This window comes from Dermacentor albipictus, chromosome 7 (genome assembly GCF_038994185.2).
Source record: "Dermacentor albipictus isolate Rhodes 1998 colony chromosome 7, USDA_Dalb.pri_finalv2, whole genome shotgun sequence".
Taxonomy (NCBI): domain Eukaryota; kingdom Metazoa; phylum Arthropoda; class Arachnida; order Ixodida; family Ixodidae; genus Dermacentor; species Dermacentor albipictus.
Window position 1 is genome coordinate 116069758 of NC_091827.1, and position 19305 is coordinate 116089062.

Consider the following 19305-nt stretch of genomic DNA (forward strand, 5'->3'; position numbering starts at 1 on the left):
TATTTCATTCTCACATTACATTACATTCTGCGTTGTTTATAAAAACATTCCATAGGCTAGTTTCTTTCTTCCATGCAAATTGTTGCACGGCAATTTCTAATCCCTCCCAGCCTTTAGATTTGTAACATTGTACTTCGTTAGGACGCCTCTGTCCTTTTCTTTCTTACACAGTTTACAGAAAACACATTTGGACAAAATGAGAGCAACTGGCGAAAAACGCCCAGATGCGTTTGAACGCTTCCTATAATTTAACCTGAGGTATTTAGGCGCCGGAGAACGCGAGGCAACAAAAATTATTTAAATATTTCGTCACGGTGCAAAGCAACTCGACATGAGTTGCAGCACCGATGGGCCTCTCGGTTTAGTTCGGCGTATTAATGTCCTCGCTGGCGAAGTTCCTGAACAATGAATGCCACGGTTCGCGCAGTCAATTGCTACAGGAATGGGGCAGACACGGAAACACAAAGAATCAAACTCGGGGCGCTTGGCTCTTGAGGTAAAGCACATAGCTTATGTGACGTGTCGTTCAGGAAAACCTAAATTATTTGCGAATATAAAACTAACCACCAAAGAAATGTTGCCGAGCTATTACGCAGCACAATTTAGCCATAAGACAAACCATAATGTTACAATGCGCTTTCTTAAGGAATGCATGTGGAATAGTTGGAAAATGAATGCAAGATCAAAGCTTCCAATCACGGAAGGTCACAGAAGGATACGATTTTCGTATTTATTAGTGAGCTCTCCGCCGCGCTAGCACGGATTTTTGTCGAAACGTGACACATGACAAGAAAAACGCGGCATTTGATTATGGGAAGCTACGAGCACATAGTAAGCACCTGTACGTATTTTAGCCATTATATTCTCAGGGTAGTGGGAAGCTGCGCGGAATTCGGTTGCCGAAGAGTGTTCTCGTAATGCATTCGCCATACCTCCGTATTTTTCAGGCGAGAAACTGGATTGTTCGCACACACGTCCGACGTGCCTTGAGTCGATTCGATAACATTATTACTCCTCGAAAGTGTGTTTCGAAAACTTCAGTGGTATTTTAGAAGTTTCGATTGTGACATGCAATATGCCTAGACTTTTGAAATTTACCCAGTGTGTATGTGATAAAATCCACCTAAAGACACTAATTAAGTATATTTTTCTGTTGTATACGTACTGTTGAATGCAAATAGAGCCCCCGCTCAACAATGCAATATAAAATATTCCGACAGTCTCCTTTACTGTTCCAAAACGCAAACATCCGAAACACCCATGTATGTGGTGCACTACGAGCAGGCGCCTCTCTCGTGCGTTATCCGGGACAGCCCGTGCGAAATTCTTCGGCCACCGACATTGCAGTGGTGGCACGTAGCACTGACGGTGAAGAAGGCACTCAAACTGTGAATGACAAAACTAACGTTTTATTTGTTGAACCTGTGCCCTCAAAACAGGCTACACTCAAAGAACAACACAGTCGGCGATCGTCAAAAATCTGATCTCCTGGTCAAGCGCGCCGGCTTTTACACTTGAGTCATCGAAGATTCCAGAGTAATCCTTGGTGCCCGCGTCGTCCCTAGAAAGTTCTACGCCATTCGCGTCACACATGCATCAGATTACACGAGCTTCTGGGACAGCAGACCACGAATAGAACCATCGATAACGTTCGACAAGCTTGCGATGCATTCGGGTACGTCCTGCAGTGAGCGACAACATTTGTTAAACGGTGAAAAGCGGTCACCCAAAAAAGATAAACAAGCGCACGTGTCAATAAGTACTCATTATGCAATAAAGAGGTGAGGCGTGCTGACGGGACGCAAGAGTACAGAAGTGGACAACACGAATGCCGACTGCCAACTGAAGGGAGCACTAAGGCGAAAAAAGAAAGAAGACCCAAAACTCATCTGTGCAAGCTCCGGAATGCCACGTGTCTACGTGAGAGATAGCTGTTAAGGCACTTAACCTCTTCCTTATGTAAGGTAATCGAAGGCTGACTCACGCACGCACTCCCACCATTATAGATATACCATGCCTCCACCATTCTTATCTTCATTCTTATTCCTGTGCAATATCGCGCATTCATCTAACTCTGGCGTGCAGTTACAATCATGGCAATGTAGGGAAAGATTAGAAGGCGATCGACCGGTTAACGAGCTCTTATCTTCCATTAGCATCTGATTGATACACCGTCCAGTTTTCCCTACGTAGAACTTGCCACAGATAAAGGGCATTTCATAAACCATACCCATACGACAGTCAGTAAAACTGTTGTTCTTATTGTGCTTCACTGGACAAATATCTGTTCTTTTTTTCCCTTTAGCTGCTCCGTTTTCCTCTGTGCGGCAGCGCATATCTTACCTGGTTTATTGGAAGCCGTGAAAGCAACATTAACATCATATCTACTAGAAACTTTTTTTAAGCCTGTGCGACACTGAATGAATATACGAATAGCCACTACTCTTTTCTTGCTATTACTGCTTTCTGTAATCACGTCCGTCCCTCTCGATACCGACTTCTTTAGGCACTCAGCCACAGCGGCCACCGCTACACTAGGATAACCTGCTTCTAATAGGCACCGGGCCTGCGCATTAAAACGGGCGCTCATTTTGCGCATGCAGGATCTGGTGAGGGAAGACTTAAGGCACGACATGGCAATTCCGTTTTTTACTAATTTAGAATGCTTGGATTGAAAGTTTAGCAACGGCTTCGAAGATCTTGGGGAGTACTGCCAACAAACGTGATTTTGTTCGAAGGCCAAGGAAATATCAAGAAACTGAAGTATGCGTCGCTGAGGAAATTACTTGGTAAACTTTGTTCCTCCTCCATCAAGTTTAAATTGCTAACTTACTGAGGTAGCAGCGGAATCGAATTCTTCCCTATTGCAGGAAATCAGGTAATCATCAACGTACCGAAATATCTTGATAACGCTATCACCTAAGGCTTTCTCTAAGCAGCTGTCAACCTTACTTAGGTAAATATTGCTAAAAATAGGGGCAACCTTTGAGCCAATACAAATGCCTGATTTCTGCAGAAAAACGCCATCGCTCCACTCAATCAGCGTCGACTTCAAGTACATTGAAAGAATTTGTAGAAAAGCTATCGTGGAAACACAGCATCTATCAATAAAAGCCGACTCTTACACTTGCTCTTTAACGCACTCATTTACGGAATTTAGCAGCCAACCATGCGGCAAGGAATAACACAGGTCTTCAATATCCATTCTAAAAGCTGTAAAATCACCAGGATTTTCCTCTCTCAAATACTGAACTAGCGCCTGAGAATTACGCAAGCAAAAGGGGTCTGAAAGAACTAGTGAAGCTAAGCAGGTCTGTAGGTAACTAGCGACACAGACCTGCCACGTCCCTTTCTCTGACCCTATAGCACGAAAAGTGATTTGTTGCTTATGGATCTTCGCCGAGAAAAAACAGTCCTAAGGTGAGGGATTTTGCTTTCTTTACATTAGAGACAACCGTATCAAGATTATGTCTTGACAGGAAGTCAACCGCACGTTGCTTAACTGCCGAATGCTTGAGTTTTACTAGCTGTAAATTCGTTTCTAATGCTGAAATCGCGTTTTCTGAAAACATGTCATCGGGCATAATTACGAAATAACCTTCCTTGTCAGATATTACTTGTTTAAGTTTATGCTCCACAAGGTAATTAACTAATGGTCCGACAGGGTCAAACGTCTCAAAATGAGAATTTGATTGTTTAATGCTAGAAATGCAATCGAAAATACAGCGCGAGCGTTCTTCTTCCGTGACGAACCTCGTTATGCAGCGCGGTATGCTTAAAACGTCAACGGGTTTCATGTTAGGCTTAAAACAATGCTTAGGACCTAAGGCAAGGGTTTTTCTATGGGTATCACTTACGATGGCGTCTTCATGAACCAGTATGTTATTTGACGGTGAATTATTCGAAAGCTGTTTCCTCTTACTTTCTTGAAGCTCCGGGAGTTTCATCCTCCATAGGAAGTCCGCGTGTTGCATGGCTAACGTATTCCAATCGGCTGAAAGTCGGCTGTCACGTTTGTTTCCGCTCGCACGGTATATATTTATCGATGCGTGCGAAAATAAAATATATAGTTGAAAGTGAAGCGCTGTGTCTGTGTATCTGTTTCTTTCTTCGTCCTCGTCCAAGTCGCGCTTGTACACTCTACCATGGATTCTAACCAACTAGCCCGCCAGCGTGTTTTAACCAAGTTCATTTCTAGTACATCGGGCATTCCTCCGTGGCATCTCGTTGAACCGTGCCGCATCGTCCCACTGATTGCTTCGGCAACTTGCAGAGCTCGCATGCTCGGCTTCTGCATCCGACACAAGGTTCTGCCACCCGAAATTCTCGCATTATTCGGGTGCTGCCAACCTTCGATCAACCACGGGATTCGAATCTGCAAACTGATGCGCTCGGAATGGCAGCGACAAGTGCGGATATACAGAGAAAACTTGCGGCTACTTCTAGAGCCTACAACGAGTGGGAACTCGTGGCGACAATTCTCCCGGATCATCGACCGCACGACGGAATTCCTATGGCTGCATGCTCTTCCAAGCCTGAGACAGCGACTACAGAAGAAACCTGCAGCATCGACGAGCCAGGTACACATCGTCGGTGAGGTGACACTGCCAAACAAGGTACAGCAAGTACTCAAATGTGGGCCGAAGTTCGCGACTCAGCCAAATAAGTCTGCTCCCGATCTGTTGGCAATGGTACGCCAAGTGTCAAAGCGTGTACCTGAAGCCGAGTCGGAAAGGTGTGTATCAGAGGCTGTGGATGTGCTTACGCGGTCCCGTCCCCTTAGCGAGAAGTTCCCCTTGAACAGGACTGTTAAGTTCTTGAAAGACAATGCGCTCACGCTCATCTCTGCAGATAAGGAGGGTGGTTTCGTGGTGATGAACAGGACGCTGTATAATTCAAAGGCTCGTGAAGCCATTTCGTCAACTTTCAGGGTCCACAAGGACGTAACACTTAAGAAAGTTCAAAATGAAGCTAAGAAGCTATGCAGAAGCTTCAAACTGGATGGCTTATCCCGGTCTATTGAAAAAAGCACGAAGGGGGACCTTGAATTGTTTTTTTCTGCAAAAACGCATAAGCCGGAATGTCCCCTCAGAGTGATTGTGTCTGAGAATGCTACTTGGCAGAAACATGTAGCGACCTACTTACAAAAGCACTTAAAGCTCCTGCCAATCGACGACCCATTTTTGGTGACTAAATCAGAACAAGTAGTGGATTTCTTTAAAGACTGTCAAAACAGAGATATGGTCGCTTTTTCTATTGACTTAAAAGATCTGTACTATTCCCTCCCACAGAATGACGTGATGCAATGTGTATCTGATAGCATTGACAAGTTTGGGGTGGTTCGTTTTCAGAACGCTTGTGGTTTAACTAGCGACAGATTTTTAGAACTTCTTCGTTTTTATGTTAACTCGACTTACGCGACTTGGGAAGGAAATGTTGTCAAACAAAAAGATGGCATATGCATTGGGTCATGTATTGCTCCCTGCTTAAGTGACTTGTTTCTAGCTAACCGTGACCAGGTTCTTGATGAACGTCTAAAAAATGACACCGATGTCGCGAAAGTGTTCAGATTCGTGGACGATTTTCTAATCATTCTAAATAACAAATCGCACAATTTTGACTCGCTGGTTTCAAAAACCGTAACCTCATTCACTAAAGTGTTGTCCCCTTTGTCTTTGACATATGAAGTCCCCATAGGCAATTTCATAAGGTTTTTAGACTTGGGTTTATACTTTTATCCACAAATGACATGCTGGAGTTATCAGCCGAGAGGCAATAAGCCTGTCCTACCATTTCATTCTGCTCATTCAAAACTTGTAAAACGCGCAGTAGTGACATCGTGTTTCAACAATTCTTTGACGAAGTCATGTGACCACAAAATGGAAGCCAGTCTCAAAGAGCAGGCCAAGCGCCTGGCAGATTCTGGTTACCCGATGCGCATGCTAACTTCTGTCGCGGAGGGCTTCAGCAAAAAATGCAAAAACGCGTCAAATGCAAGTAGTACCAATGCTAGAGCAAAGAAAGTTGCTGTGGTGCCATACATTCATTGCATTTCTCATAATCTCAGAAGAATAGCGGCGAAATCGGGAGTAGACGTAGTTTTCTCTGCCCCTGAGCGTCTACAGAAGCTATGCAAACAGGTTAACACAGAAAATAACAGAAGGCTCTCATGTTCTACTCAACATCCAATCGGCGTAGGGGCGGTTCCAAAGGCGACCGTCTCCCAGAGCCGCGCAACAGACCTTTAGACAATAGCTCCAATCCTCCTGGCATGCCCAGTTGATGATTGATTGTTTAGTTGCATACAAAATACAGTTCCACAGTGAAAATACAAAAAAATTGAACAATTCTCATTATTGATGACTTTTCAAACAGGCAAACAGCCGAAATGCCTGATGTATGCGGTGCACTACAACCAGGCGCCTCTCTCGTATTTTATTTCGGACCGCCCGTGCCAAATTCCTTGCCTGAGTTCCGACATTGCAGCACTGGCAGGCTGGCGCCAATGAACCTAAAGTACCAGGGAAATCAACTTTCAAGGTAGCCGCATTCCCCTTTTCTGTTTCGCTCCTCCTATATGGAGCGCCGCCAGCACTCACAAAAGGCTCCAAACTTGTCCAGACGCGCGAAACACAAAGGAATTAAAAATTGTGCACATCCTACGCACTGTGGGAATCAATGTTGTGCGAAGCATTTCTAAGGATCCTGGCTATCTAACATTGATTCCGCAAAGCGATGCCTAACGGACAAATGTGTTTTCACAACTAAGTAGTTTGCGTCGCGAGCGTACGCGTCTGTAACTAGAACAGCGCGCCGACGACCATGTTGATGATGATGGTAGGGTGGTATATGGCTAGATTTCCACGTCAGCAGCTCGATATGAGCTGATACAATGGCAATTGGTAGTTTTTACATAGGTAGCGGATGCAAGTAAGTATAGAAACGCGGTATTTGAAATCATTTGCAATCACATATTAGGTAATCATACGTACCTATGGCTGTGGGATGTTAAGTCGACAATCGTATGTGTAATTCGGCGGAGAAATGTGAAAACATCATTTACTTGTGTGATTATGAAGTTGGTACATTGTCGCAGTTTCCACGTAGCCTAATGTGGTGTGAGAAAAGTGCTGGAGAAAGGGGGCAGGTCCCAGAGAAGCTGCAGTGCAACGCGGCTCCTCAAAACACGACCTGCCACAATTAAAAAAAAAACAAAAAAACGAGAGAGTCACATCCGGTTGAAGTACGAAGTTTTCGAAAGGGCTGGCTGCTCTTGGAACTACAAAACTAGGTTTGCGATCTTGGCCTTATGCTTAGAGCACGAAACTACGGTGCTCAACGGCAGAGGTTTTGTTGCTCCATGAGCCACACATTATTTTCTTTTAACAGAGGAGCTGTTCAAAGTCGAGATTTCGCCGTCGGGCGTCATGCAGGGGGGAGCGCGTGCCGGGGGAGGGAGGAGAGGAGGAATATAAGAGCAGGTGTTGCGCCGGCGCTGGCGCTTTCGCCCCATGGATTCCATTCGAAGCGAGCGGCTTCGGGAGCTCGCACGAGAGAGCGGCAAAGCCGGCGTCGCGGGAACGTAGAGCTTCGAGAGCGAGAAGTGCAACCCAAGCGCCGGTGGAGGCAAGCCAATCCCCACTTTGAAGAGAAAGCCACCCAAGCCAACCCCCAGCAGAAGCAAGCTAATCTCCAACTTCGAGAGTAGAAGGCCGAGCACAGACGTTGACAAACAGAGGTTCCTCTCACGGAGGGTGCCGATGGACGGCTCAAGAGAGAATTGCTCGACCGCGAGTGCGACTACAGCTACAAGGCGTGTGCTAGACTGTGGTTTGTTCACAACCTCACGCAACTGAATAGTGTGCAGAATCGCGAACCGAAGCTCGAATCTAGGAAAATGACGACCACCGGATAAAAACTTTCTTGAAAATCACGCTAAACACGAGTTCAAACTTGAGTTTTGACAGCTTTCACTGAGTAGAACGGGCTTTGTTTTTTTTTTAGTTAGGCGAGACAGGAAACGACCCGTCGTGTTTGCTTAGTGGCTTTGTTGTTGCGCTGCTAAACACGAGGGGACGGGATCAAATTTCGGCCAGAGCAGCCGCATTTTGTTGGGGGCGAAATGGAAGAAGACCTGTCTGCTCAGATTTAGGTGCAAATACCCCGCCCCCCCGCCCCCCCCCCCCCGGTGGTCATAATTAATGTCGAGTCTTCCACTACGGCGTGCTGCAGAGTCATGGGATTTTACGCAAAATTCCATAATTCAATTTTTGAGACGGGAACCGGCTCACCTGCCTACCTACCTACCTACTTAAAAGTTCCGAGATTTTATGGCGAACTTTGTCGCGTGTGACCGATCTCGCAGGTGTGCGGATGTTAGGTGAGATGTAGTCGCGAGACGCAGAGCAGCACAGCAAAAATACTTTAATCAAACCAAACTCAAAGTCACGCAAGCCAAAACACAATGAAGAACATGCACTTAGGCCACCGACTTAATAGTCACTAAACACGTCCCAATTGCCGGATAGATCAGTCCTTAGCGTCTTGTACGCGAAAGTCCGGCAACCCCAGCCTATGGCTGCGCACTAACAGAAAGGACCGTTCTTACAGAGTTTTGACGTCGTACGTATTCTGCGAGTCCGGTGCGTGTCAAATCTTCGTCATCGCCGACGCCGTAGAAGTTGCCGCCTTGATGTCGGCCCGTCAACATGTGCGTCTTTGATGCCGGTTTCCCGAACTCCATTGGTGATGTTGCACTCCGTCCTCACTAGTTAGGCCTAACCCCCGGTTCCGCCGCTATTTCTTCGAGTGGCGACGAGACGCCCCGGGGACTATCGTACGTGCTGGTCTGCCTCTGAAGGGGGATCCTTCTGGAGTGCCCGGCACTGCCATGAGAGGCTGCAGCAGGTCCAAGGAACCTCGCTCGAATGTCGCCGAGGTCGACGGCGAGATCCTGGATCGCCAGCGTCACTGGCTTGACCGAACCTGCGTGGCTCCCATCGCCAGTGCGATGTTGCCGCTCCAGCCTTCTTGGCCCAGAGCCACGTGGATAATGCCAGCTCAGTGCCGCTTCTCTCCCGATAACAGCTAGGGTCACCTGCCTGGAGGGCTCGTGCCGTTCGGACTGGTCCGCGCACATCGTCCTGTTCCTTTCTTTTTGCGCCGCATGCCTCTAACATATGACAGAATGAGGCAAAGAGCGATGCGCACTAAACAATACGCATAGATTGGTTATGAACGGCTAACACGAATGTCCAAGTGTTAGCTGTGGTGCGGGTTACGCGCCTTTGGTACCGATTTCAATCTGACCGAATTGCTTGGAGGCTTAAAAGTTTTGCCTCGTCCTTCACATATCAGTGTAAGGGAAGTGTTATAAAACGTGGCTTTTTTAAAGCTATTGCGCTTTTCGTCGATGTTCAAGTGCTCACCGGATTTCTAAGTATAAAATGGTGCAACCGAAGGCGGTGTGATGATGACATGGTGGCAATGTGGCTAAAATTCTGAAGTGATTACGATGGTATAGTGACGGCAGCGCGACGACGACGACATATGGTCAATGGTAAGACGGCAAGCGTATGGCGATGACGGCGTGAATACGACTGAATGATGACAGTGCAATGGTGATTCTGAATTGATGGCGATTGTAGCGTGACGACTACGGTAAGAGAACAATGAGATGTGGCAACTTTACGATGACAATGGCGAGATGCCTGCTGTTTGACTGCAGTGGTGTGAGATGACGCGACGCCAACGGTATGACAAGGACCACATGGCGAAGCTGAAATCCATGGCGCTGCGAATGTACGTATCGATGACAACACGATGGCAATGAAATGAAAACACCCACATATTTATTTCAATGACGAAGGAGCGGGAACGATGAAAGGACAACGTGCACAATCGGTGGGTTTCGTTGCCCGTGATAATCAGAGAGCATTGCCATCTGGTCGTGTTCCACGTCAGCAGAAAACTGAGCTCTGCGTCACCATGACCAAACTGTCATCTCTCACTGGTTCAAGCAGACGCTCCATCGGCTGTGCTTCAACCAGTGGAAGCATTCTGTAACGCACTGTCAAGCGCTATGCCTGCGCACTGAGCAACTTTCGTGGCATCGCATGCGCTTCTCTCTCATCTCTGGCTTATCTTGCCCGGGGCGGCGCTAATCACTGGAAATTGAGCAACGAGCTAAGCAAAACCAACGATTTGAAAATAAACCGTCGCTTGATTTGTGCTACATTTACTATTAATGCTCGTTTTGAAATTGTATTCCTTACAGTGAATCCTTGTTTTTGTTGGCGCGCATCACGCCACATGAAAAGAATTTGGAGCCTTTTGGGGATGCTAGTTGGCAGTGGGGTAACGTAAAAGTACCACACGACCGCAGTAAGGCACTCAGGCACACGAGGCGTTCGTTTGAGGGATCTCCAGCCGTTTGTACGCAGGCGCGTGTAAGAGCCAGTGCGAGAGAGAAAATCTGGAGGCTTTTGCTCCTTGAATATGTGACTCTGCCTAGGCACTACGGAGGGGGTTTCTTAGCGCGCGTTATAGTCGTTTGTCCCTAGGCGTGCTGGCGCTGCTGAGTGAGGTAGCGTTTCTTTACGCTCGGACGCGCATCCGAGCCCTAGCTGCCAGCACGGGTAAATAGGTGATGCAGCGGGGACTAAGACCCGCTTTGGCGACCGCAGGGCCTCGTCTACAGCCCCTACTGCTCCCCCGAAAGAATCCGTGAAGGTTTTTTGAAGGTAGAGTGCTGTAAGAAGCAAGAAACCTTTAATCCGGCATGGCCGACTCGGCACGAGTGCGGCAGGCGTGAGAAAGTCTGTTTGACGTACCTTCAGAACCAAAGTTCTGGCTGGTGTTGCAGAAGTTGCGGGGTGCGGTAGTGCTGAACTTAGCATCACAAGTTCATGGCTGGACATAATTATACTTATTATAAAAACGTGTCATGATTTAGCATTATTGGCGGTGCCTCAAGGACACTAACACGGCAACCGGGACACGAAAGCTAGAACCCGGACTGCTCCGTGGGTTGGGGCTCGCCGGGGCCTGCGCGTGCGAGGGGTGTATAAGATCGGCTGTCCGCGACAGCAGACAGCCAACTTTTTATGCGAACACCCCCTTGCACGCATCGCCCTACGCGGCTCTAACCCAAGGGCCGCACTGCTTCCAGCTCTGATCCCCCCGCTACTCCTTGGTGGCCTGGAGATCCTGCTCTCCCTGCTTTATTATAAGCTCCGGTGCTCTCCTGAGACCTCCGTTTTCCGGCTACATGTGCCCTCCTGGAGCAGTGCTTGTAAGAAATCGAGTCTATTGTCGCGACGAAACAGGCGATCCGCGACTTATACAGCACCATTCATAACTTTGCCCCTTCAGACACAGTGATCTCCAAATGGGGTTTTCGTGTCCACTGCCTCACCGCGCGGGGAGCCAGCGTCGGAGCGTAGACAAGCTCGACCCCACTGCGCATTGCCGGCATGTCTCGGCTAGAAATACATACAACACGCGCTAAGAAACCTCCTCCGTAGTGCCTAGGCAGACCCACATATTGAAGGAGCAAAAGCCTCCAGCGCCCTCTCTTACTCGCGCCTGCGCACAAATGGCTGGCGATCCCTCAAATGAAGGTTTCGTCTCAGGCAGGCGTGATGACGATAGAGCCTGAGGATGGGGACGACAGCGACCAGACGAAAAAGTGGCACTACATGAAACTTGTTTATAGGAAGCTTTCTACAAAGGGTACTCCAACCGAATCCCGCACTCGCATGCCCTCTCGACACGCTGCACTATCTACAGGCGCTCCCTACAATGACGCGCCTGGCTTCCAAGAGTTGTACCGCGCCGGTGCATGCCAACACTGAAAAATAATGTCATTCAACGCAGGCGTTCGTGGCACGGCGCACACAAGGGCCGGGCTGCCTGAGCTGGAGGAGCCGCTGTGACGTGGGTTTGAGTTCACTCAGCACAGTAGAAATTGTACAACATTTTTTTCTTATTGAAGAGCGTCCTGAAGAAGGACACACCCACATTTCTAGACACTTAACAACGGGATCCGCCCACAATTTTAGACTGAAGTGCTTTCGCGATGGTCATGCAACTTTAGAGGGTACTGTCAATGAGTCTTTGGTGTATTTTTGGTTAGATAGATAGACGCAGAGTACTGTCCTCATTTTTACAGTGCAGAATATTTGGGATCGGCCCAGAATATTGGCTGGATAGATGAATGGACGGAAAGTGGCCAGACAGTGTCGAGAACGCTGTTCGAAATAACATTTGGTGACACCACACTAACGCGTCTGATAAGCCCAAATTGTGCCGAAGTATCTACAGCCACTGATAACACTTGACGTATCCCATATTCTTTATAAAGCTAATCGTGCTTGGCGCAATAATTTTTTTTCAATAAATTTCAACCTTCCAACTCGAGGTGGCAAGATCAAAGCTTCCAGTTGAGTTAGGGGGCAACGAGGAACTAATATGTGTCAATGTTTGTAAACGGAAAAATATTGTACCATTCCTCTAATAATTTGGCCAAAATCTTTTTTTTCTGTCTGTCACAAGAGTGTGTCAATTTTCATGTGTAAATTCTTGAAGTTAGAGACAAAAATTCATTGATTACAAAGGCTGACATGTAGCCGAAAGGGATCACAAGGGCTACTTTGTTGAGGAGAAGAGGTAAGAGGAGAATATAGAAATCGCAAGGAGGGGCTACTTTAACACATACACGAAAGAAATGGCGACAGAGTGTCACACTCGTTTTTAGAAGCTAATTGATCTGCGAAAGTAGTTGCGTGACCGTTTGCTGCTTCAAGATTATTGCTTATGAAAGCAGTCGATCGGGGTGACACACGAAGTGATCAGACAAACACGCAAACAGCGCACTCATCCGCGGACATGAACGCACACTCAACTTGCTCATTCGTCTATTTAAGGCACGTAGTCCCAACAAATAATAGAAGTGCTTTCGTAGCTTGCAACCCACGCTGCCCGCGAATCGAACTACCAGTTCCATTCGCGGGCAGCGAATGGAACTGGTAGTTATGGTAGGTATGGTGTCTGGATCGATGGTATGGTGTCTAGGTATGGTGTTATGGAACTGGTAGTTATTGGTAGGTACGGTGTCTAGCATGCTTGTCTACCAGACGAAAGTGGTGCGTTGGAGGCAGTGTTACGACCATCTCTTATGGGACACCGCAGCGAGACAAAATTATTTGAACGTACTTTGCAAGGTGTGCTGACCACCGTTGTTCCTGTTGCTGGCTCTAAGATTGTCCTGAGCGGATTATGTTTTAGCTGCACTAATTTAAGCTGGGCTACTTCAGCATCCAGCAACATGAAAAGATAGGGCTTGCGTAGTGAAACTTTTGTGGAAAAGATCGAAATAGTAGAACAGAAACACATATAGAGCTACTATAACAAAATTCTGCAGTCAAGCACCGGCCATAGATAAGCCAACAATGTAACACTGAAAACCTGCAGTTGAGGATATAAAAATATTCTGCAAGGCACATATTCATCGTTCTATATGAGTGCTTTAGTGCGTGTGTTTGGTGGAGAGGGCACAAGGAAAAGCATGTAACATTACTCGTTACAAATTTAGAGCGCCAACAAACAGGCACGTATTTCATATGCTTGCCGAAACACTAGATGCGGAAAACATTATGACTTGTTGTAGGACTAGTTTGTGTTTGCTTAACATATTGTAGCGGGAAGACCCAATTAGAAAGAAGAGAAACATACACACGTCACAAGCACCTGTGATTTGTCTGGCCCTCTTTCTAATTGTGCGTTCGCACAATATGTCGTTAACCAGTTATAGAGACTTGTTGAGGCCGCATAAACCAAAGGCTGCGGCCGAAACCAGGCCATGCCCCCTCACAAGACTTAAGATTAGCAAAAATAAATTCAGCTGACTGACATGCAACAAGATGGTGTGCTTTGAGAGACTCACCCCCATGGAGGAACTAAGCGCCAGTCCAATGCTGCTAGCGTCGTATGCTGCACTGGTGCTCGACCTCTCTGTGAACGTGACGAAGGCGAGCGTTGCCAAGATGACCAGAAGTCCACACATGCCTCCAGAGAATCTCACAGTCCGCATAATGTCAATGTACGCTGACAGTGCGCGCATCGTTGCGTCGATGAGCCGGTAACCGTGAACACAGAAGCGTTCTTGCACTCCGTACGAGCGAACGACCGCCATTGAGTCACATGTCTCCGTCACGTGCTGAAGAAGGCGAGAGTACTCCACGCTTTCAATGCGTCTCGCCGCATTGGATGCCTTGGCCAGATAACCCTGTGACAGACATGGGAATGTTTAATATGCGTTGAGAACTGCTCGCACATATCAGTGGGCTGCCATACCAAATGTTATTTACAGGAATTTACTTTCATTTATTATATATCGGCGCCTTGAAGGCAGAATGATGCTGCAAAAAGCACTCTGTTGCATTTTAAACAATTCTGACCTGACTAGCCGTCTTTGAATTCACGCCTTCTTGTAAAGGCCTTTGCTATACCCACAGGACTCTAGGCAGTGGACACCTGTTAGCGTAATTATTGCAATCTAATTTGTGCTAATTTTCTGTAATCCCTTGTGTAACCTCGGCAGAATGCTTATGCACGGCCATCTCATTCTTGCCTTAAATGCGGGTCTTCTCCTTATGACTAATTCCACCACCGCTATCTCCTAGACTCCAGTTCTTTACTCAGATTCTTCTGTACTCCCTGCCGCGAGGCCACTCCATCGTCTTTGGATGAAAGCTGCTTTTTCTACAAGAAGCAGCTTCGAACACATCGGATACCGCTTATGAGCTCAAGTTGAGGTGCCTAGAGCACTAGCCTCAGGAGTGGTATGTCCATGGGCGAATTATGGCTTGACCACTTGTTTGAATCTTTCTTCCACATGGCACAGCTCAGTTCTCCTTCGGGAGAAGTAAACAAGGAATGGAATTCTCCACTGTTTCAAGTGTTTTTTATCAGAAACGCGTCTAAGGGCAAATTAAAAGTCGCCGAGCATGAAAGTGCAAGGGACCAAAAGAGGTGTTCGAGCACACATCCAAAACTAGGCTTCAAGTAGTAAATAAAAAGACATTACAGAATGATGAAAGAAAATTTACTTTTCGGATCGCTAATATCAAACTGAATCAGTGCTCAAGAATTAAACCGGCCAATGTTACGTTTGCCAAACATTCTAGTTTATTTCGTGTTAGTGAATGCATTTCAAATAGGACATTCGGAGATAGTGAAGGGGACGCTCGGAAACAGGAAGACAGAGGTAAAAAGGAAAAGGTTAATTTCAAGTGATCTACATCGGTCGAACAAGGGGCCTTTTTTCATTGAACAAGTTTCTTTTTTGAACAGACTAGCCAGCGGCCTTCCTGGTAGTTAAAGGATCATTGTTGTTGGTGCGCGCGTGTGAATGACTTGCCGTCCGCTGGAGTGACCCGCCGATCACGACGTCGATGCAACATGGATGTGATATCAACCTATCGGGAACAGACAAAAACCGACTGAAAGTTCTGCCAGCTACGCGAAGCCGCTCGTAGTCCTTGCCGACTTTTATATGGCTGTTGCCACGATAGTCGCCAGTTCAAGTAATTTTCTCCGCCTCAATATCTCACACTGGTGCGTTAGCAACTTGCCAGCTTTCTACACCACTACTCTGTTTATGCTCGCTGTTGCTCTTAAGGAGTGCTTTTAATGCCCACTGACAACATGCCACCATACCTAGCGCAGCTTATGAAACTCTTGAAATAGAAATATGCGTTAAGTGCACAGTGAAATAGACCGGGAATTCCAAAAACGAGCTAAGGAACCAATGTACTCAACAAGCCTTTCAGCACTCTGTTCGATGCCAATACAACGAAGCGCTCAAGAAAGAAAAAAAAAATGATGCTGTGAAGAAAGAAAATGCCTCTGCCACTTCTTAGCTTAGAGTGCATGAACCGCGACTAAGTGCCGTTGAGTCAAAATTTATTAAGCTTGAACAGTAATCAGAGCATAGGAATATTCACATCAAGTGCGTTACCTCCGCAAAGCCGGAAGTTTTGCTGGCTGTGCTAAAACAAACTGGTTATGCTGTCTGTCAACAAATTACTGAAGTTGATGTAGATGCTTGTCAATGACGGCCAAAAAAGGATGCAGGACCGCATAACATAGGAGCAAAATTGACCTCTCGACTGAAAGGAGATGCTTCCACAGAAAATGCACAGCAGACACGGCTATCTGTTTTTGATATCAGTTTTGATAGTGACACTCTAGTATGTTTCAATTAAGACTTATACCTGGAACTGAAAAAGCTATTCTTGCAGATAGTCAAAAAGTGAAAGCAAGGCATTATATATATACACGGTCAACGGGCGTAAAATATTTGCCGTAGAAAGAGATGAATCAAGATTTCTTGATGTACCATGCACCAAACACTTTCACACGGCAGACAAACGCAACTTTTTGCCTTCCTTGGTACATCGCCGAGCGCGGCTTCGGCATTGACACTGTCCGACCTAACTGATGACTACTGGCGCTTTTCCAAATGCTAATCTTTCTCCCATTTAGACGTGCAGTCGGTTCACAATAAGGGCGATGAACCTGATGTCTTCGTTCCTGCTTTTGAATTTTGGTTTTTATTTAACAATAGTAAGTGAAACACAGCTTCAAAGAAGCCCTTGGTACCGAAAATTCTTTGCTATATCAGACATTACTTTAACGATGCCTCCCCAAAGGGAGGTCTAAAATCGGGCATATTCCCGCCTCATGAACATAACATTACCACATCACCCATGAAGGATTCTAATTTTCATCTAAATAAATAACTAGTATTGTTTCGTTTCTAATTCAATTTCCGATATGATGCACATGCATTCTGTAACGTAGCCATTGTATAAATCACTATCATCTTGTCGCCAATGTGAATTTCTTGTTTAGGGGGCACTGACCCCATCAAGCCTTTAGTGCTTCTTATATGTAGTCATGACAACTGTATCTTTACGTACTGTTGTAAAATGACTTTGACTTTGATGTTGACCCAATGGGGCGACAGGGTGACCGTTCTAATCTTTCACCTTGGAGGCATCTATGGCTTGACCACTGTAAGCCACGAAGATACCTATGGCTTCATATGCTAATCAATTCACGATTCGTAAGACTTACAAGGAGCAAAATGAAAATTGCTGCTGCCAAGCCTCCCAGAAGGCCTGCTGCCAATGACTGAAGTCCCGTCACGGCAATCTTGGTAACTGCCACCGGAAGCGTCTGCATCACCTGCTTCGTGGCCATAAAGAGGCGTGTATCGACATGGTCCAGATCAGTAGAGAAACGATTGAGCACCCGGCCTCGCGGCGTACCGTCGAAAAAACCGACCGGACTGCTCAGCACACGCCATGCCATCTCGCGGTGCATTTGGCTTGACAGTTGGCGGAAGCCGAGCGCTAAGAAGAGGGCGCCGAGGCTTCCAAAAAACACTGCAACACACACAACACAAAAAGTGTACTCAATTTTCAGTGCCATTTCTATATTTCTTTTTTGTCCTTATTCAATGGTTTCTACATACAAAAAAAATAATGAACTTTGAAGAAAAAGCCGCACAGACACCCCTTCCTGTGCCCTTCACACCATTTTTAGATATGGCCGCGGGCTGCGCGCATGGAGCGCAACAACAACAACAAAAAAACAGATGTGCGAAGAACACATACAAAGGAATGGAAATTATTTGGTTTAAAAATGAAATTTCAAATTACCTCTACGAAAACCAATGGACAATAAATCTAATCTGAAGTTTACAACTTATGCACGTATAACAAGCGCTGCGTGTATAAAATCACTAAAGAAAATTTTGACCTGTTGACATTGTTCACAGTAAAGCCTTCTATTTTATACATGCGCAATAGTGTTGACTTTTTATTAATGCTCGTAAAATAAACTTAGTTCGAGAACTGAAACTTCCCGTAGCTTAAGTCCTCGCGCCTGATAGCGCGATAGATCTCCCAGGACCTTCGCAAATGATAACGAAGTATTGTTACGCATAAAATAAAGAAAAAGGTAAATAGATGTCTTTGTTATTAATGATATGGTGGTGGCTGTGGTATATCTTTTCAACTGTTTTTCAATATGCGCCATATAAGTCACAATAACTACCACTAATACTACTCGTTTTTAGAGCGCATCATTAGGGCGACAACTCCTGGGTTGAGAGTCAGCGTCTCTCGAAGTAACGGTGGGAACGCCCTCGTTCTATTGCTCGCATGTTTGTCGTCGTCTTCTTCCTCAGATGGCTCCTATGCCGTTCATCATCTCAGCTATCATATACTCCCATCGCACTTGTACCCCCTTCTCGCGCCTTCATCGTTACCTTCTTCGTCAGCTGGCTCCTGTAGCACTCATCATCCCAGCGATCACATACTCCTCTCGCCCTCATGCCACTGCTCATGCCTTCATCGTCTTCTTCCTCAGCTGGCTGCTATGCCGCTTATCATGCCAGCGATTCTATACTCCCGTGACACTAGCGCCATTGCTCGTGCTTTCGTTGTCCTCTTCCTCCTCAGCTGTCTCCTATGCCACTTATCATACCAGCGATCCCATACTCACGTGACGCTAGTGCCACTGCTCGCGCTTTCGTTGTCGTCTTCTTCTTGAGCTGTCTCCTATGCCGCTTTTCATACCAGCAATCCCATACTGCCCCTCGCTCTTCCAATGCGCAGATGGCACTTGCCCACTGTGTGTCTGTGCACTGATTTTTGTCTCAAATTCTTTTTCCTCAAATATCGAGACACGAACAAACGTGTACAGCTGCGCTCAAATTTGTCATTAGGAACCATCGTAATTATCGTACTTTTTACAGGAAAGATGTTTATGCGGACCCTGTGCTGTCGATGTCGGACTTCACTAAAACGGGGCCACATGACCTAGCGGGAAATAAAAAAAAAGGCTCAAAAGAGTGAACGTGGTTGCAGTGACACTTTCCCCTGTCGGTATGCTATCTTATACGCTAGTCTTATACCGTTGTCAAACGGTGGATTTTCGGTGATCCAGCCAGGTGGGCAGCAAATTTATCGATGATTGGTTCCACCCCACCTGCTCTGGTTGCTCAGTGGTTATCGTGTTGGGCTGCTGAGCGCCAGGTCGTGGGATCGAATCCCGGCTACGGCGTCCAGATTTCAATGGGGGCGAAAACACCAGTGTGCTTAGATATAGGTGCACGTTAAAGAACCCCAGTAGGTCAAAATTTCCGGAGTCCTCCACTACTGCGTGCCTCATAATCAGAAAGGGGTTTCGGAACGTAAAACCTTATAATATGATTTTAAGTTTTTTTGATTC

At 46.5% G+C, this 19305-nt stretch overlaps 1 protein-coding gene across 1 annotated transcript in view; it reads right to left on the minus strand.

Annotated features, from left to right (window-relative positions):
• The window catches only part of LOC139047899 (ATP-binding cassette sub-family C member 2-like), a 179515-nt gene that overhangs the window by 49717 nt on the left and 110493 nt on the right, over window positions 1–19305 (minus strand). Inside the window, exons 7-8 of the mRNA XM_070522076.1 lie at window positions 17143–17453; window positions 13946–14287 (exon numbers count right to left, since the gene is read on the minus strand). Of these exons, the coding sequence (XP_070378177.1) occupies window positions 13946–14287; window positions 17143–17453 (653 nt within the window). The remainder of the gene's footprint in view (window positions 1–13945; window positions 14288–17142; window positions 17454–19305) is intronic.